This window comes from Pristiophorus japonicus, chromosome 9 (genome assembly GCF_044704955.1).
Source record: "Pristiophorus japonicus isolate sPriJap1 chromosome 9, sPriJap1.hap1, whole genome shotgun sequence".
Taxonomy (NCBI): domain Eukaryota; kingdom Metazoa; phylum Chordata; class Chondrichthyes; family Pristiophoridae; genus Pristiophorus; species Pristiophorus japonicus.
The window spans coordinates 5,642,112-5,662,723 of NC_091985.1; the positions used below are offsets into that span (position 1 = coordinate 5,642,112).

Sequence of the window (20,612 nt, forward strand, 5' to 3'; positions counted from 1 at the left end):
TCAAAGGGTACGTTTCCAAGGGCTGTGGAACAATGGGACACCTCCAACGCATGTGCAGGCGAGCTGCAAACCCTGCTAATCCTGCAAACCACCATGTAGCAGAGGAGGACGGATCCATGGTGGATCACGATGAACCAGAGCCTCAGACCGAGGAGGCAGAGGTATATGGGGTGCATACATTTACCACAAAGTGTCCCCCGATAATGCTGAAGGTTGAATTAGATGGGCTCCCGGTATCCATGGAGCTGGACACGGGTGCAAACCAGTCCAAAAAGACTTTCGATAAATTGTGGTGCAGCAAGGCCTCAAGGCCAGTCCTGACTCCCATTCGTACTAAACTCAGAATGTATACAAAGGAACTGATTTCCGTAATTGGCAGTGCTACCGTAAAGGTCTCCTACGATGGAGCGGTGCATGATTTACCACTCTGGGTGGTACCGGGCGATGGCCCCACACTGTTCGGCAGGAGCTGGCTGGGAAAGATATGCTGGAACTGGGACGACATCCGAGCGCTTTCGTCCGTCAACGACACCTCATGTGCCCAGGTCCTAAACAAGTTCCCCTCCCTGCTCGAACTAGGCATCGGGAAGTTCCAAGGAGCAAAAGTGCAGATCCATTTGATTCCGGGGGCGCGACCCATCCATCACAAGACGAGAGCAGTACCTTACATGATGAGAGAGAGGGTGGAGATCGAGCTGGACAGGCTGCAACGAGAGGGCATCATTTCACTGATCGAATTCAATGAGTGGGCCAGTCCGATCGTTCCAGTCCTCAAGGGAGATGGCACCATCAGAATCTGTGGTGATTACAAAGTAACTATCAATTGTTTCTCCCTGCAGGATCAATACCCGCTACCAAAGACAGACGACCTATTTGCGACACTGGCGGGTGGGAAAACGTTCACGAAGTTGGACTTGACCTTGGCCTACATGATGCAGGAGCTGGAGGAATCATTGAAAGGCCTCACCTGCATCAACACCCACAAAGGTCTCTTTAGTTACAACAGTTGCCCGTTTGGGATTCGATCGGCTGTGGCGATATTCCAGAGGAACATGGAAAACTTGCTGAAGTCAGTCCCGTGCATCGTGGTATTCCAGGACGACATCTTGGTTACAGGTCAGGACACCGTCGAGCACCTGCAGAACCTGGAGGAGGTTCTTAGTCGGCTTAATTGTGTGGGGCTCAGGCTAAAATGCTCAAAGTGCATTTTCCTGGCGCCTGAAGTGGAGATCCTGGGGAGAAGAATCACGGCGGACGGCATCAGGCCCACCGATTCGAAGGCGGAGGCAATCGAGAACACACCAAGACCACAGAACGTGACGGAGCTGCGGTTGTTTCTAGGACTCCTGAACTATTTTAGTAACTTCTTACTGGGTCTTTGCACATTGTTAGAACCCCTGCACTCTTTACTGCGTAAAGGAGATGAATGGATATGGGGTAAAAGCCAAGAAAATGCCTTTGAGAAAGCTAGGAAGCTGTTATGTTCAAACAAATTGCTTGTGTTGTACGATCCATGTAAGCGTTTGGTACTAGCATGTGATGCGTCGTCGTACGGGGTAGGGTGTGTATTGCAACAAGCTAATGAATTTGGGAAATTGCAACCAGTTGCTTATGCATCCTGAAGTCTGTCTAAGGCCGAGTGGGCCTACAGTATGATCGAAAAAGAAGCGTTAGCATGTGTTTACGGGGTAAAGAAAATGCATCAATATCTGTTCGGGCTCAAATTTGAATCTGACACCGACCATAAGCTGCTTATATCCCTCTTTTCTGAAAGTAAGGGGATAAATACGAATGCATCGTCCCACATCCAGAGATGGGCGCTCAGGTTGTCCGCATACAACTACGCCATCCGCCACAGGCCAGGCACAGAAAACTGTGCCATGCTCTCAGTAGGCTGCCTTTGCCCACCACCAGGGTGGAGATGGCACAGCCCGCAGATTTAGTCATGGTAATGGAAGCATTCGAGAGTGAGCAATCACCTGTTACCGCCCGACAGATTAGAACTTGGATGAGCCAGGACCCCTTACTGTCCTTAATAAAAAAACTGTGTGCTCCACGGGAGTTGGTCTAGTGTCCCGTTAGAGATGTAGGAAGTAATAAAGCCGTACCAGCGGCGCAAAGATGAAATGTCTACACAGGCAGACTGCCTCCGATGGGGTAATCGGGTAGTTGTGCCAAAAAAGGGCAGGGACACTTTCATTAGTGATCTCCACAGCACCCACCCAGGCATCGTAATGATGAAAGCGATAGCCAGATCCCACGTGTGGTGGCCAGGTATCGAGGCAGACTTAGAGTCCTACGTGCACAAATGTAATACATGTTCATAGTTAAGCAATGCACCCAGGGAGGCGCCATTAAGTTTATGGTCTTGGCCCTCCAAACCGTGGTCTTGGGTTCATGTCGACTATGCAGGCCCATTCTTGGGAAAAATGTTCCTTGTGGTTGTAGATGCGTACTCCAAATGTCGTCAAGCACGTCCGCTGCCACCATTGAAAGCCCATGGGCCATGTTTGCCACGCACGGCCTGCCTGATGTCCTTGTAAGTGACAATGGGCCGTGCTTTACCAGTACCGAATTCAAGGAATTCACGGCTCGCAATGGGTTCAAACTGACAAGTCTGCCCTGTTTAAGCCAGCGTCCAATGGTCAGGCAGAACGAGCAGTTCAAACAATCAAGCAGACTTGAAAAGGTTAACTGGAGACTCACTGCAGACTCGCTTATCCCGAGTCCTGCTTAGTTACAGCACAAGACCCCACTCGCCCACCGGGGTCCCTCCCGCTGAACTGCTCATGAAAAGGGCACTTAAGACAAGGCTCTCGTCAGTCCACCCTCATCTCCATGAACAGGTAGAGAGCAGGCTGCTTCAACAGAGTACATATCATGATCGCGCAAATGTGTCACGCAAAATTGAAGTAAATGATCCTGTCGAACTATGGACAAGGTCCCAAGTGGATTGTTGGCATTGTTTTGGCCAAAGAGGGTGTTTGTGGTCAAACTTACAAATGGACTCACCTGCCAAAAACACTTGGACCAAACCAAACACAGAGTTACGGACTATCCAGAACAACCCACAATAGACTACCTTTATCGACCCTCTAACACACACACACAAGTGGCAACCGACCCAGCGGTTGACCACGAAGCAGAACCCATCACCCGCAGCAACCCAGCAAGGTTCACCACCCCCAGCAGCCCAGCAAGGCCAGCTGCACAGCAACCCAGCGAGGGCCCAACAAACGACTCACCAAGACCAGCATTTACACCGAGACGATCAACCGGGGAAAGGAAGGCCCCAGATCGACTCACATTGTAAATAGTTACACTATTGACTTTGGGGGGTGGAGGGAGCGTTGTTAAGTATGTAAACCTATAATTACCATGTCTAACAATCCCTTGGGAGCACTTGTATATAAGGAGGCCTCACAGGCTGGAGAGACACTCTGAGACCTGTAATAAAGGACTACGGTCACACTTACTTTGAGCTTGCAGCATCGAGTCTGACTCTTTATCCAAGGTATAATAGATGCTTCATTCTCAGAAATACGACAGATGTTGGAGAATCATTTGATCCACAGCTTTTAGAAATAGTGGAGAGCTATAAGTTCGCAATGAGAAACCAAAGTCCTGATGAAACCATCAGTGAATAAATTGTTGTCATAAGAAAATTATCTCTACACTGCAATTTTGGAGGATTCTGAGATAGGGCTCTTCGAGATAAATTTGTATGTGGACTAACGGATGAACGCATCCAATCAACATTGTTAAGTATGGATGATCTCTCTTTTGAGAAAGCTTGCAAGATAGCCACCTTCATGGAGATGGCAGAGAAAAATATTGAGGAATTTCACCCATTACTGGCAGTAGTAGCAGTTCAGTCACTGGGCTGTAGAAACGCAGAAGATGGTGAGCTCTAGTCAGAGGGAGCATTATGAAACCGAGAAGAATAGATGTCATTGGTGTTAATAGCAACCATACCGCACAACAGTGTTGGTTCAAATGGACAAGATGCTACCGGTGCCAAGTAAGGGGACACATTGCAGTCACATGTAAATCCAAGGACAGGCTCAACGATAATCAAAGACTTCACTGGGCGGTAACTGATCAGAACAGTGGAGGTTTTGGTGTATGTGCAGTGAAGGGCAAGGCAGTACATTCCTTGTGTGAGAATTTCAGAACATTAGTACTGATTAATAATCTATGGATTAATACGACAATAGAAACAGCGTCTGATTGCTCAATAATGAGTCAGGATGTGTATTACAAGAATTTCAGGGGAGTACCACTAAAGGGGAACTCCGCAAAGCTAAAAACATATTCAGGGGAAAAACTGCAGATGCTTGGACAAATGGAGTGTGTAGTACAATACCAGGGGCAACAAGCAAGATTACCGGTTATTATAGTGAAATACGTCAATCAGCCGACACTTATGGGCAAAGATTGGCTAGGAATGCTTTGTTTATATTGGTGCAACATCTGTAGTACAGAAATGGTTAAGTCACGGCTAGATACTCTGCTAGAGAAATATGCTAACACGTTTGAGGACTCATACGAGGGTATTAAGGGATACAATGCACATATCCGGGTTAGGACTGATGAACCTATTGTTTGTAGACCAAGGCCGGTACCAAATGCATTAAAATGGCAGGTTGAGTGTGGGCTTGATAAATTGGAGAAAAACGGAGTTTTACTGAAGACTGATAGGAGTTGTAGTTCCAAAGTCTCGTCGCCGAGAGCATGCAGAAAGCAAGAGTAGGCAGCGGAAGGAGCGTGCGGCAAACTAGTCTTCCCACTCACCCTTTCCTTCAACCACTGTCTGTCCCACCTGTGACAGAGACTGTAATTCCTGCATTGGACGGTACAGTCACCTAAGAACTCACTTTTAGAGTGGAAGCAAGTCTTCCTCGATTTCGAGGGACTGTCTATGATGATGTAGTTCCAAAGGCAGACAGAATCATACGGCTCTGTGGGCACTATAAAATTACCCTGAATCGAGCAGTTGATGATTAACAGTACTCTTTACCGACATCACAGGACCTGTATGCAGAACTGGTGGGAGCCAAGGTCTTCACAAAACAGGATCTTTCCCACGCTATGGTCAACTCAACATTGACAAGGATAGTCAGCAGTATCTCACAATCAATATACACAAAGGTTTATATTCATACACTAAGTTGCCCAATGGTATCAAGTCCTTACCAAAGATATTTCAGGCAACCATGAATCAGATCTTACCGGGAATAAATCACTGTTTGTGCAAGCAAGATGATGTGTTGATAGCCACCGGCACACAGAATGTGTATGGTGTGGGACATAAGAACATAAGAACATAAGAATTAGGAACAGGAGTAGGCCATCTAGCCCCTCGAGCCTGCTCCACCATTCAACAAGATCATGGCTGATCTGGCCGTGGACTCAGCTCCACTTACCCGCCCACTCCCCATAACCCTTAATTCCCTTATTGGTTAAAAATCTATCTATCTGTGACTTGAATACATTCAATGAGCTAGCCTCAACTGCTTCCTTGGGCAGAGAATTCCACAGATTCACAACCCTCTGGGAGAAGAAATTCCTTCTCAACTCGGTTTTAAATTGGCTCCCCCGTATTTTGAGGCTGTGCCCCCTAGTTCTAGTCTCCCCCACCAATGGAAACAACCTCTCTGCCTCTATCTTGTCTATCTCTTTCATTATTTTAAATGTTTCTATAAGATCACCCCTCATCCTTCTGACCTCCAACGAGTAAAGACCCAGGCTACTCAATCTATCATCATAAGGTAACCCCCTCATCTCCGGAATCATGGTGTAGGAGCAGTGATCAGTCTCTGGGCATGGTGTGGGAGCAGGGATCAGCCTCTGGGCACAGTTTGGGAGCAGTGATCAGTCTCTGGGCATGGTGTGGGAGCAGTGATCAGCCTCTGGGCATGGTGTGGGAGCAGTGATCAGCCTCATGGTGTGGGAGCAGGGATCAGTCTCTGGGCATGGTGTGGGAGCAGGGATCAGCCTCTGGGCATGGTGTGGGAGCAGTGATCAGTCTCTGGGCATGGTGTGGGAGCAGGGATCAGTCTCTGGGCATGGTGTGGGAGCAGTGATCAGTCTCTGGGCATAGTGTGGGAGCAGTGATCAGCCTCATGGTGTGGGAGCAGTGATCAGTCTCTGGGTATGGTGTGGGAGCAGTGATCAGTCTCTGGGCATGGTGTGGGAGCAGTGATCAGCCTCTGGGCATGGTGTGGGAGCAGTGATCAGTCTCTGGGCATGGTGTGGGAGCAGGGATCAGTCTCTGGGCATGGTGTGGGAGCAGGGATCAGTCTCTGGGCATAGTGTGGGAGCAGTGATCAGTCTCTGGGCATGGTGTGGGAGCAGTGATCAGTCTCTAGGTATGGTGTGGGAGCAGGGATCAGCCTCTGGGCAGGGTGTGGGAGCAGTGATCAGTCTCTGGGCATGGTGTGGGAGCAGGGATCAGCCTCATGGTGTGGGAGCAGGGATCAGCCATCTTATGAATAATGGGCAGGAAAAAACGGTTGTCTTTTCATCACGTACGCTCAACAAAAGTGAACAAAATTATGCCCAGATTGAGAAAGAGGCTTTGGCAATTATATTTGGTATGAAAAAGTTTCAACAGTTTCTTTTTGGGACACCAATTCACGCTAGTAATAGATCACAAGCTATCCTAGGCCCAAAGGCAGCAATTCCATCTATGGCAGCTTCCAGAATGCAAAGATGGGCTATTTTATTGTCCCAATACGATTACAGAATCGAGTATCGTACGTCGAAGCTGAATGCACTTTCAAGGTTGGCCCATGAAGATTCAGAAATTGGCCACGAACAGTCAGTCTTAAGAACAAGAAATAGGAGCAGGAGTAGGCCATACAGCCCCTCGAGCCTGCTCCGCCATTCAATAACATCATGGCTGATCTGATCATGGACTCAGGTCCACTTCCCCGCCTGCTCCCCATAACCCCTTGTCCCCTTATCGTGTAAGAAATTGTCTATTTCTGTCTTAAACTTATTCAATGTCCCTGAGGCAGTGAATTCCACAGATTTATAACCCTCTGAGAGAAGAAATTTCATGCCCCCTAGTTCTAATCTCCCCCATCAGTGGAAACATCCTCTCTGCATCCACCTTGTCAAGCTCCCTCATAATCTTATACGTTTCGATAAGATCACTTCTCATTCTTCTGAACTCCATTGAGTAGAGGCCCAACCTGCTCAACCTTTCCTCATAAATCAACCCCTCACCTCCAGAATCAACCTAGTGAACTTTCTCCGAACTGCCTCCAAAGCAAGTATGTCCTTTCGTAAATATGGAAACCAAAACTCCATGCAGTATTCCAGGTGTGGCCTCACCAATATCCTGTATAACTGTAGCAAGACTTCCCTGCTTTTATACTCCATCCCCTTTGCAATAAAGGTCAAGATAACATTGGCCTTCCTGATCACTAACCTTTTGTGTTTCATGCACCAGGACCCTCAGGTCCCGCTGTACTGCAGCACTTTGCAATCTTTCTCCATTTAAACATTGGGAAATGCTGCAATCCATTATTAAGGAAGAAGTAGCTGGACATTTAGAAAATCATAATACAATCAAGTAGAGTCAACATGGTTTTATAAAAGGGAAAGCATGTTTGACAAATTTATTAGAGTTCTTTTGAGAATGTAACGAGCAGGGTAGATCAAGGGGAACCAGAAAATGCAATGTATTTGGATTTCCAAAAGGCATTCGATAAGGTGCTATATGGAAGGATACTGCACAAGATAAAAGCTCACAGTGCTGGGGGAAATATATTAGCATGGAAAGAGGATTGGCTAACTAGCAGAAAACAGAGGAATGGGATAAATGGGTCATTTTTGGTTTGGCAATCAGTAACTAGTGGGGTGTCACAGGGATCAATGCTGGAGCCTCAACTATTTACTATTTACACTCGGTCCCTTCATCCAAATCATTAATGTGATGTAGCCAAATTTGCTGACGATACAAAGATAGGTGGGAAAGCAAGATGTGAGGAGGACACAAATAATCTGCAAAGGGATATAGATAAGTTAAGTGAGTGGACAAAAATTTGGCAGATGGAGTATAATGTGGGAAAATGTGAGGTTATCCACTTTGGTATAAAGAATAGAAAAACAGAATATTATTTAAATGAAGACTACAGAATGCTGCAGTACAGAGGGATCTGGGTGTCCTCGTACAAGAAACACAAAAGGTTAGCATGCAGGTACAGCAAGTAATTAGGAAGGCTAATGGAATGTTGGCCTTTATTGCAAGGGGTGACTGTACAGGGCATTGGTGAGACCACACCTGGAGCACTGCGTACAGTTTTGGTCTCATTTAAGGAGGGATATACTTGCATTGGAGGCAGTTCAGAGAAGGTTCACTCGGTTGATTCCTGTGATGAAAGGTTGAGCAGGTTGGATCTATACTCATTCGAGTTTAGATGAATGAGAGGTGAGCTTATTGAAACATATAAGATTCTGAGGGGGCTTGACAGGATAGATGCAGAGAGGATGTTTCTCCTTGTGGGGGAATCCCAAACTAGGGGGCATAGTTTCAGAATAAGGAGTCGCCCGAGATGAGGAGGAATTTCTTCTCTCAGAGGGTCGTGAATTTTTGGATTTCGCTATCCCAGAGAGCTGTGGAGGCTGGGTCATTGAATACATTCAAGGTGGGGATAGAAAGATTTTTGAACTACAGTAGAGTCAAGAGTTATGGGGGACAGGCAGAAAAATGGAGTTGAGGCCAAGATCACATCAGCCATGATCTTATTGAATGGCGGAGCAAGCTCGAGGGACCATATGACCTACTCCTGCTCCTATTTCTTGTGGTCTTATGATAATGGACCCTGTGCTATTACCTTCCCCACAGGTAAAGATGGCGAGCGTGCTGTCTAGACGTCTGGGAAAACGGTCGCTGCTGGGTGCCCTTGTTCACACCCCCAGCCCTTCCGGTGATGGAATGCTGATTCCCGGACAGATCCAAGCATTCCGGCTGGATTCAGTGAGAGGCAACTCCTCGTACACAGTGTCGTTCGAGGATGGTCAGTTCAAGGAATACAGCGAAGACAGCATCATTGGCCCAGGGTTCCAGAGCCTGGCCCGCTTTAAACTCTACCCTGGGCAGAAGGTAGGGGCAGCTCCGCACACTCATACTGTCAGCAGGGAGCCGTGTGCCTGTTCAGGGGACAGGAGCCTGGGGCCAGGTTTGGGGGACTGCAGCCCGGGCAGAGGGTGACTAAAGGAGGCAGAGAAATCCTCAGCTCCCCTTCCACACTAGCTAGTGGCCTGTTACACAGTAGTGTGGGTAAAGGCCTGGGAGGCTAGTTCTTCAGCTGTCCAGCCCTTTCTCCTGTTATGTGGGATCAGCAAATGGTTACAACACGGCCTGTCGAGCCTGTGCCGACTCTCAGCCAGTCCCACTCCCCCCGCCCTTTCAAAAGAACATAAGAAATAGGAGCAGGAGTAGGCCATACAGCCCCTCGAGCCTGCTCCGCCATTTAATACGATCATGGCTGATCCGATCATGGACTCAGCTCCACTTCCCCGCCCTCTCCCCATAACCCCTTATTCCCTTATCGGTTAAGAAACTGTCTATCTCTGTCTTAAATGTATTCAATGTCCCAGCTTCCACAGCTCTCTGAGGCAGTGAATTCCACAGATTTACAACCCTCTGAGAAAAGAAATTTCTCCTCATCTCAGTTTTAAATGGGCGGTCCCTTATTCTAAGATTATGCCCCCTAGTTGTAGTCTCCCCCATCAGTGGAAACATCCTCTCTGCATCCACCTTGTCAAGCCCCCTCATAATCTTATACATTTCAATAAGATCCCCTCTCATTCTTCTGAATTCCAATGAGTAGAGGCCCAACCTACTCAACCTTTCCTCATAAGTCAACCCTCTCATCTCTAGAATGAACCTTCTCTGAACTGCCTCCAAAGCAAGTATATCCTTTCATAAATATGGAAACCAAAACTGCACGCAGTATTCCAGGTGTGGTCTCACCAATATCCTGTATAGCTGTAGCAAGACTTCCCTGCTTTTATATTCCATCTCCTTTGCAATAAAGGCCAAGATTCCATTGGCCTTCCTGATCACTTGCTGTACCTGCATACTATCCTTTTGTGTTTCATGCACAAGTACCCCCAGATCCAACTGTTCTGTACTGCAGCACTTTGCAATTTAAATAATAACTTGCTCTTTGATTTTTTTTCTGCTAAAGTACATGACCTCACACTTTCCAACATTATACTCCATCTGCCAAATTTTTGCCCTCCTCACACATTGCTTTTCCTCCCATCTTTGTATAGTCAGCAAACTTGGCTACTTCACACTTGGTCCCTTCTTCCAAGTCGTTAATATAGATTAACGACTTTTCCTGTAGCCTTGCAGATATTTTTTCCTTTAGAACCTTATCCAACTCCCTTTTGAAAGATACAATTGAGTCTGCCTCCAACACCCTTTCAGGCAGTGCATTCCAGATCTTAACCACTCACTGCATAATTTTTTTGTTTCTTGCATCGCCTTTAGTTCTTCTGACAATCACCTTAAATCTGTGTCCTCTGGTTCTCGACCCTTCCACCAATGGGAACAGTTTCTCTCTCTCTACTCTGTCGAGACCCCTCATGATTTTGAACACCTCGATCAAATCTGCTGCCCAGAATTGGACACTCCAATTGTTTTATACAGATTCATCATAATTTCCACACTTTTGTACTCTCTGCCTCTATTTATGAAGCCCAGGATCCGTAGGCCTTATTAACAGTTTTCACAACCTGCATCTTCAATGATTTATGCACACATACCCCCAAGTCTCTCTGTTCATGCACCCACTTTAGGATTGTACTCTTTAGTTTATATGTCTTCTCCTCATTTTTTCCACCAAAATGCATCACTTCACACTTTTCTGCGTTAAATTTCATCTGCCATGTGTCTGCCCATTTAGAAACATAGAAATTTACAGCGCAGAAGGAGACCATTCCAGCCCATCGTGTCCGCGCCGGCCAACAAAGAGCCGCACGGCCCTCGGTCAGCAGCCCCGAAGGTTACATATAAACCTATGAACAATGACGGAAAGGTAAAGAGCACCCAGCCCAACCAGTCCGCCTCACACAACTGCGACACCCCTTACACTGAAACATTCTACACTCCACCCCAACCAGAGCCATGTGATCTCCTGGGAGAGGCAAAAACTAGATAAAAACCCAGGCCAATTTAGGGAGTAAAAATCTGGGAAAATTCCTCTCCGACCCATCCAGGCGATCGACACTAGTCCAGGAGATCACCCTGGCTGTATTCTATTCCCTGCAGTACTTACCATTATATCTGCTCCGTCCAGCAAAAGGTCATCCAGTCTAATCCCAATTACCAGCTCTAGGTCCATAACCCTGCAGGTTACAGCACTTTTAAGTGCCCATCCAAACATCTCTTAAAAGTGGTGAGGGTTTCTGCATCCACCACTCTTCTAGGCAGCGAGTTCCAGATCCCCACAACCCTCTGCGTAAAGAAGCCCCCCCCTCAAGTCCCCTCTAAACCTTCCATCAATCACCTTGCCCCCTCGTAATAGACCTCTCCACCAATGGCAATAGATCCTTACTATCCACTATGTCCAGGCCCTTCAATATTTTGTACACCTCAATGAGGTCTCCTCTCAACCTCCTCTGTTCCAATGAGAACAATCCCAGCCTATCCAATCTGTCCTCATAACTAAGATTCTTCATTCCAGGCAGCATCCTAGTAAATCTCCTCTGCACCCTCTCGTGCAATCACGTCCTTCCTATTATACGGCGACCAGAACTGCACGCAATGTTCTCCAGTTGTGGCCTAACCAAAGTATTATATAATTTAAGCATAACCTCCCTGCTCTTATATTCCAAGCCTCGGCCAATAAAGGCAAGCATTCCGTATGCCTTCTTAACCACCTTATCCACCTGGCCTGCTACTTTCAGGGATCTGTGGACAAGCACTCCAAGGTCCCTTTGTTTATCTACACTATTAAATGGCTTTCCACTTAATGTGTATACCTTTTCCTTATTGGCCCTCCCAAAGTGCATCACCTCACACTTCTCTGAGTTAAATTCCATTTGCCACTGCTCTGCCCACCTGACCCGTAGATTGATATCCTCCTGCAGCCCATGACTTTCCTCTTCATTATCAACCACACAGCCAATTTTAGTGTTGTCTGCAAACTTCTTAATCATACTTCCAATATTCAGATCTAAATCGTTGATTTGTACCACAAAAAGCAAGGGACCCAGTACTGAGCCCTGCGGAACCCCACTATAAACATCCTTCCAGTCACAAGATCATCCATCAATCATTACCCTTTGCTTCCTACCTCCAAGCCAATTTTGGATCCAACTTGACACTTTGCCCTGTATCCCATGGGCTTTAACCTTAATGACCAGTCTACCATGTGGGACCTTATCAAAAGCTTTGCTAAAGTCCATATACACTACCCTCATCGACCCTCTTGGTTACCTCCTCAAAAAATTCAATCAGGTTAGTCAGACACGATCTTCCCTTAACAAATCCGTGCTGACTGTCCCTAATTAATTCTTGCCTTTCCAAATACAGATTTATCCTGTTTTTAAGGATTTTTTCCAATAATTTTCCCATCACTGAGGTGACTAAGCTGCTAAAGCCCTTAATACTTCCTCTCTCACTATATTTATTTCATCTAGAATATCACACTCCTCCTTGATAGCAGTATCTGCATTACCTCTTTCCTTTGTGAAGTCAGATGCAAATTCATCTTCCGCCACACACAAAGATTACCCTCATGGTCTCTAATACCCTTTCTTTAGTTACCCTCTTACTCTTAATATATTTATATAACATCTTAGTGTTTTTCTTAATTTTACTGGTAAAGAATTTCTCATGCTCTCTCTGAGCATTTCTAATATCCTTTTTAATTTTGCCTCTTATATTCCTCTAAAGATTCTATAGTATTTAGCCGTTGATATATGACATAACCGTCCTTTTTTTTCTTAATCCTCCCCTGTAAGTCCCTAGACATTCAGGGGGCTCTAGAATTATTTTTCCCAGCCTTTTTCTTTAAGGGCACATGTTTGGCCTGAGCCTTCCGGATCTCCTCCTTGAATGCCTCCCACTGTTCCGACACTGATTTACCCACAAGTAGCTGTTTCCAGTCCACCATGGCCAAATCACTCCTTAACTTAGCAAAATTAGCTTTTCCCCAATTCGGAACTTTTATTCCTATTCTTGTCATTATCCATAACCAACTTGAATCTGACTGAATTATGGTCACTAGCACCCAAATGCTCCCCTACTAATACCCCTTCAACCTGCCCAGCTTCATTCCCCAAAACTAAATCCAAGACCGCCCCCTCTCGTGTTGGGCTTGTTACATACTGACTAAAAAAAGTTCTGTTGAATGCATTTCAAGAATTCCACACCCTCTATACCCTTCACACTAAATTTGTCCCAATCAATATTTCACCAGCCTGTCTATGTCTTCCTAAAGTCTATCGCTCGCCTGCTCACTGTTCACTATACTTCCAAGTTTTATGATATCTGCAAATTTTGAAATTGTATCCTGTGCACTCATGTTCAAATCACTAATAATTATCAAGAAAAACAGTGGTCCCAGTACCGACCCCTGGGGAACACCACTGTATACCTTCCTCCAGTCCGATAAACAACAGTTTCCCACTACTCTCTGTTTCCTGTCACTGAGCCAATTCCGTATCTATGCTGCCACTGTCCCTTTGATTCCAAGGGCTTCAGCTTTGCTGGATATGTGGCACTTTGTTGAACAGCTTTTGGAAATCCATGTACATCACGTCAACTGCTCTCATCAACCCTCTCTGTTACCTCATCAAAAAACTCAAATCAACTTGGTTAAACACGATTTGCCTTTAACAAATCCGTACTGGCTTTCCTTAATTACTCCACACTTGTCCAAGTGACTGTTAACTTTGTCCCTGATTACTGTTTTTAAAAGCTTCCCCACTACCGAGGTTAAACTAACCGGCCAATAGTTGCCGGGTTTATCTTTACATCCTTTTTTGAACAAGGGTGTAACATTTGCAATTCTCCAGTCCTCTGGCACCACCCCCTGTATCTATGGAGGATTGGAAGATTATGGCCAGTACCTGCATGATTTCCGTCCTGAATTCCCTCAGCATCCTCAGATGCATTCCATCTGCTCCTGGTGATTTATCTACTTTAAGTCTTTCTAGTACTTCTTCTCTATCAATTTCTATCCTATCGTGTCTCCTCGACCTCCTCCTTCACTATGTCTATGGCAGCATCTTCTTCTTTGGTGAAGACCGATGCAAAGTACTCACTTAGTACCTCAGCCATACCCTCTGTCTACATGCGTAGGTCTTCTCTTTGGTCCTGAATCGGCTCTATCCCTTCTATTACTCCCCTTTTTACTATTTATATGCCGATAGAAGTGGAGTGCAGTGGAGATGAGTGGAGAAAGGCAGCACAGATTGATCCAGATTTCAGTCTCCGTTGATATTGATTGGATACAATAGCTGAACGGATGATGTAGATATAGGACCATCATCACGCCGCCCTATTGTAGCACCCCCGCCCCTCCCCTCCCCCGCACTGACGGCCCTGCCTTGCCTCCCCCAGGTTTACCTGACCCACGACGGGCGTGAGTGCGCCGGGCTGGTTGAGCAGCACAATCATGTGGATAACGAGGTTCTGATCTATGTGGAGGAGGAGGAGCTGCGCTCACTGCGGAGGATCGAGGATGTGCGGCTGGGGGAGAGCCGCAAGTCGCCACGACTCCAGGAGCTGGAGAGGGAGCACGCGAGATCGGCGAACAAACCCGCCGAGCCCAGGAGCGAGCCCATCTCCGAGAGCATCGACGTGCCTCAAAGGTGGGTCTGGAGCGGGGAGTGGGGGAGGGGGAAAGGGGAGGGGGGTGGGGCAGTGGGGAGTGGTGGTTGGGAGAGAAGGGAAGCAGCGTGGAGGCAGTGGGGAGCGGGGAGAGGGGAGGCAAGGTGGAGGCAGTGGGGAGTGAGGAGAGGGGGAGCAGGGTGGGGGCAGTGGGGAGCGGGGAGGCAGGGTTGGGAGAGGGGAGGTAGGGTGGGGGCAGTGGGGAGAGGGGAGGTAGGGTGGGGGCATTATGGAGTGGGGAGAGGGGAGGTAGGGTGGGGGCATTAGGGAGTGGGGAGAGGGGAGGCAGGGTGGGGGCAGTGGGGAGAGGGGAGGTAGGATGGGGGCGGTGAGGAGAGGGGAGATGTGGTGGGGGCAGTGGTTGGGGATGGGGGAGAAGGGAGGCAGGGTGGGGGAGGGGAGGCGGGGTGGGGGGGTGGGGGAGAGAGCAGTGGGGAGCAGTGGTTGGGGGAGAGGGGAGGCAGGGTGGGGAGCGGTGGGTGAGGACAGTGGGGAGCAGTGGGTGAGGGCAGTGGGGAGCAGTGGGTGAGGGCAGTGGGGAGCAGTGGGTGAGGGAAGTGGGGAACAGTGGGTGAGGGCAGTGGGTGAGGACAGTGGGGAGCAGTGGGTGAGGGCAGTGGGGAGCGGTGGGTGAGGACAGTGGGTGAGGGCGGTGGGTGAGGGCGGTGGGTGAGGACAGTGGGTGAGGACAGTGGGTGAGGACAGTGGGGAGCAGTGGTTCAGGGAGGCAGGGTGGGGGGGGGGAGGTGAGGACAGTGGGAAGCAGTGGTTCAGGGAGGCAGGGTGGGGGGGGGAGGTGAGGACAGTGGGGAGCAGTGGTTCGGGGAAGCAGGGTGGGGGGGGGAGAGGGGAGGCAGGGAGGGGGAGCAGTGGGTGAGGGCAGTGGGTGAGGGCAGTGGGTGAGAGCAGTGGGTGAGGGCAGTGGGTGAGGGCAGTGGGTGAGGGCAGTGGGTGAGAGCAGTGGGTGAGGACAGTGGGTGAGGGCAGTGGGTGAGGGCAGTGGGTGAGGGCAGTGGGTGAGGGCAGTGGGTGAGAGCAGTGGGTGAGGACAGTGGGTGAGGGCAGTGGGGAGCGGTGGGTGAGGGCAGTGGGTGAGGACAGTGGGTGAGGGCAGTGGGTGAGGACAGTGGGTGAGGGCAGTGGGGAGCAGTGGTTCGGGGAGGCAGGGTGGGGGGGGGTGAGGACAGTGGGGAGCAGTGGTTCGGGGAGGCAGGGTGGGGGGGGGGAGGTGAGGACAGTGGGGAGCAGTGGTTCGGGGAAGCAGGGTGGGGGGGGAGAGGGGAGGCAGGGAGGGGGAGCAGTGGGTGAGGGCAGTGGGTGAGGACAGTGGGTGAGGACAGTGGGCAGCAGTGGTTCGGGGAGGCAGGGTGGGGGGGGGTGAGGACAGTGGGGAGCAGTGGTTCGGGGAGGCAGGGTGGGGGGGGGTGAGGACAGTGGGGAGCAGTGGTTCGGGGAGGCAGGGTGGGGGGGGAGAGGGGAGGCAGGATGGGGGAGCAGTGAGTGAGGACAGTGGGGAGCGGTGGGTGAGGACAGTGGGTGAGGACAGTGGAGAACAATGGTTCGGGGAGGCAGGGTGGGGGGGGGTGAGGACAGTGGGGAGCAGTGGTTCGGGGAGGCAGGGTGGGGGGGGGGTGAGGACAGTGGGGAGCAGTGGTTCGGGGAGGCAGGGTGGGGGGGGGTGGGTATTGGTGGTTCGGGGAGGTACGGGGGGAGATGCAGTGAGGTAATGCTTCCCTTCACTTTCCTGGCGGGATTATAGAGAGAATCACTAGGTGCAGCAAGGGAGCAGGTGAAAGGCAGGTTAGTCACTCGGTGACCTTGTATGAATATCAGAAATAGGAACAGGAGTCGGCCATTTGGCCCCTCGCGGCTGCTCCACCATTCAATACGATCAACCACTTTCCTGCACTATCCCCATATCCCTTAGTAGCCAACAATGTATTGAGGTCTATCTTGAATATACTCAATGAATTCCAAACCTTTGTGTGAAGAAGTTTCTCCTCATCTCAGTCCTAAATGGCCAACCCCTTATTCTGAGACTGTGACCCCTGGTTCTAGACTCTCCAGCCAGGGGAAACATCCTCCCTGCATCTACCCTGACAACCCCTATAAAAATTTTGTATGTTTCAATGAGATCACCTCTCATTCTTCTAAATTCTCTATAGGCCCAGTCTACTCAATCCCCCCATCCCAAGAATCAGTCCGGTGAACCTTTGTTGCACTCCCTCTATGGCACGTATATCCTTCCTTGGGTAAGGAGACCAAAACAGACAATACTCCAGGTGTGGCCTCACCCTGTATCGGTGACCTCCGAGCTCAGAGATGGATTTCAATCCCAGCTGCTAACTCTCTCTCTTCATTCCCAGCAGGAGCCCAGGAACGGTGGATATGGATGAGATCATGGCGGCCATGGTGCTCACCAGCCTATCGTGCAGTCCGTTGCTGCACAGCCCTTTGCTCCCCAAACCCCCGACAGGTAAGAGCATCGATCTCCAGGTGGCCACAGCTCCTACATAAGAACATAGGAAAGAGGAGCAGGAGTAGGCCATACTCGAGCCTGCTCCGCCATTCAATACGATCATGGCTGATCCGATCATGGTCCACTTCCCTGCCCACCGCCCATAACCCCTTAATCCCTTATTTCTGTCTTCAATATATTCAATGTCCCGGCTTCCACAGCTCTCTGAGGCAGCGAATTCCACAGATTTACAACCCTCTGAGAGAAGAAATTCCTCCTCATCTCAGTTTTAAATGGGCGGCTCCTTATTCTAAGATCATGCCCCCTAGTTCTAGTCTCCCCCATCAGTGGAAACATCCTCTCTGCATCCACCTTGTCAAGCCTCCTCATAATCTTATACGTTTCGATAAAATCACCTCTCATTCTTCTGAATTCCAATGAGTAGAGGCCCAATCTACTCAACCTTTTCTCATGAGTCAACCCCCTCATCCCTGGAATCCACCTAGTGAACCTTCTCTGAACTGCCTCCAAAGCGAGTATATCCTGGTGCTGTCACGCGTAGGGTTTACAGGTCTCTATCCTGAGGGGCCGGCGTTGTGTGACCTGGGCTCTCGATCCAGTTGTGACGGGCCGTCTGTCTCTGTCTGACCTCTGGCACGTCTCCCATACATCTACACACGTTACACACTCAAACCTGTGAGCTCACAGCTCTGTGCTCACACTCACCGTTCACACACGGCCCTACTGAGCACAATAGAGTGTGAGTGAATTTTCCTGTTTGATTTGTCCCTGTGCTAGTGTGGGGAGACTCCAGGAATGACTCCGGGAGTGGGACCAGCAGCAACTGGAGTTCGTGCTGCAGCAGCGGTTCGTCATCCCCTTCCCCACCGCCTCTTACACCAGCCCTGGGCACAGCGCAGGGGGACGGTGCTGAGCATCACCTCACACATCCACTGCTGGTCGAGGAGTCACCCCGCAAAAGGAAGGTGAGTCAACGGAGTGGGTGCTGGTTGGGGTGGGAAGAGAATGGGTGCTGGGAGCGGGGGAGAGAGATTGGGTGCTCAGGGAGGGGGGTGGAGTGGGTGCTGGGGTGAGTGGGTGCTGGTTGGGGTGGGAAGAGAATGGGTGCTAGGGGTGGGGGGGGGAGTGGGTGCTGGGAGCGGGGGAGAGAGATTGGGTGCTCGGAGGTGGGGTGAGGTGGAGTGGGTGCTGGGGTGAGTGGGTGCTGGGTGGAGCGGGGGGTGGAGTGTGTTATATACCTGTTATATATATGTAAACCTGTTAATACCATGTTTAACCACCAGAGGGCTCATCCCCTGGAGTCCCAAGGGATCCCACAATCCCTTGGGAGCACCTGTACATAAAGGGGTCTCACATGCTGGAGAGGCACTCTGGAGACCTGTAATAAAGGACTAAGGGCACACTTTACTTTGAGCTTACAGTATCTGGCCAGATTCTTTATTCAAGACATAACAACTGGCGATGAGATACAGATGACCAACCCCACCGCAACAATGCAGAGAACCGTGGGCGCCCTGGGGAAATTTTTGGAGGGAGAAACCATCGTGGGGCTACTCAACCAATACTTCGTGGCCAACGAGCTGGAAGGAGAAGCGAACACTACCAAACGAAGAGCGATCCTCCTCACCGTTTGCGGGGCACCAACGTATGGCCTCATGAAAAATCTGCTCGCTCCAGCGAAACCCACAGAGAAGTCGTACGATGAGTTGTGCACACTGGTCCAGGAGCTTCTAAACCTGAAGGAAAGCGTTCTGATGGCGAGGTATCGGTTCTACACCTACAGAAGGTCTGAAGGCCAGGAAATGGCGAGCTAAGGTGCCTTGCAGGACATTGCGAATTTGAAGGACACTTGGAGCACATGCTCAGGGACTTTTTTGTACTTGGCATTGGCCATGAGGTAATACTTCGCAAACTTTTGACTGTAGAGACCCCAACCTCGAGTAAAGCCATAGCGATAGCCCAGGTATTCATTGCCACCAGTGACAATACAAAACAAATCTCTCAGCACACGAGTGCTGCTGCAAGTACTGTGAACATTGTTTTTGAATCGAAATGTACAGGGCAGGACTTACATGCCTGCAGCTGCACGTCCACAGATGACTCAGAGTCCACCATCTAGGGTGGTGAATACAAGGCCATTAACACCTTGTTGACGCTGTGGAGGTGATCATCGTTTCCATTCATGCTGCTTCAAAGGGTACTTTTGCAAGGGCTGTGGAACAATGGGACACCTCTAACGTATGTGCAGGCGAGCTGCAAACCCTGCTAATCCTGCAGACCACCATGTTGCAGAAGAGGACAGATCCACGGTGGATCACGACGAACCGGAGCCTCAGACCGAGGAGGCAGAGGTATATGGGGTGCACACATTTACCACAAAGTGTCCCCGATAATGCTGAAGGTTGAATTAAATGGACTCCCGGTGTCAATGGAACTGGACACAGGCGCAAGTCAGTTGATAATGAGCAAAAAGACTTTCAATAAATTGTCGTGCAGCAAAGCCTCAAGGCCAGTCCTGGCTCCCATTCGTACTAAACTGAGAACGTACACAAAGGAACTGATTCCCATAATTGGCGTTGCTACCGTAAAGATCTCCTACGATGGAGCGGTGCACGAGTTATCATTCTGGGTGGTACCGGGCGATGGCCCCACGCTGTTCGGCAGGAGCTGGCTGGGAAAGAGCACTTTCGTCCGTCGACCACACCTCACGTGCCCAGGTCCTAAACAAGTTCTCCTCGCTGTTCGAACTGGGCATCGGGAAGTTCCAAGGAGCAAAAGTGAAGATCCATTTGATTCCGGGGGCGCGACCCATCCATCACAAGGTGAGAGCGGTACCTTACATGATGAGAGAGAGGGTGGAGATCGAGCTGGACAGGCTGCAATGAGAGGGCATCATTTCTCTGATCGAATTCAATGAGTGGGCCAGTCCGATCGTTCCAGTCCTCAAGGGAGATGGCATCGTCAGAATCTGTGGAGATTACAAAGTAACTATCAATCGTTTCTCACTGCAGGATCAATACTCACTACTGAAGGCAGACGACCTTTTTGCTACGCTGGCTGGACTTGACCTCGGCCTATATGATGCAGGAGCTGGAGGAATCATCGAAAGGCCTCACCTGTATCAACACGCACAAAGGTCTCTTTAGTTACAACAGATGCTCATTTGGGATTCGATCGGCCGTGGCGATATTCCAGAGGAACATGGAAAGCTTGCTGAAGTCAGTCCTGCGCACCGTGGTCTTCCAGGACGACATCTTGGTTGCAGGTCGG

General features: G+C 49.5%; 1 protein-coding gene across 2 annotated transcripts in view; it reads left to right on the top strand.

Moving 5' to 3' along the window:
* LOC139272924 (zinc finger protein 395-like) overlaps window positions 1-20,612 on the top strand; it is a 42,883-nt gene that overhangs the window by 9,024 nt on the left and 13,247 nt on the right. The window contains exons 2-5 of one of the 2 annotated variants that reach the window (XM_070889038.1): window positions 8,858-9,115; window positions 14,594-14,844; window positions 17,230-17,339; window positions 18,120-18,307. In XM_070889038.1, coding sequence (XP_070745139.1) covers window positions 8,864-9,115; window positions 14,594-14,844; window positions 17,230-17,339; window positions 18,120-18,307 — 801 coding nt within the window. In that variant the 5' untranslated portion in view covers window positions 8,858-8,863. The remainder of the gene's footprint in view (window positions 1-8,857; window positions 9,116-14,593; window positions 14,845-17,229; window positions 17,340-18,119; window positions 18,308-20,612) is intronic. The other variant, XM_070889039.1, reaches the window with a different exon arrangement.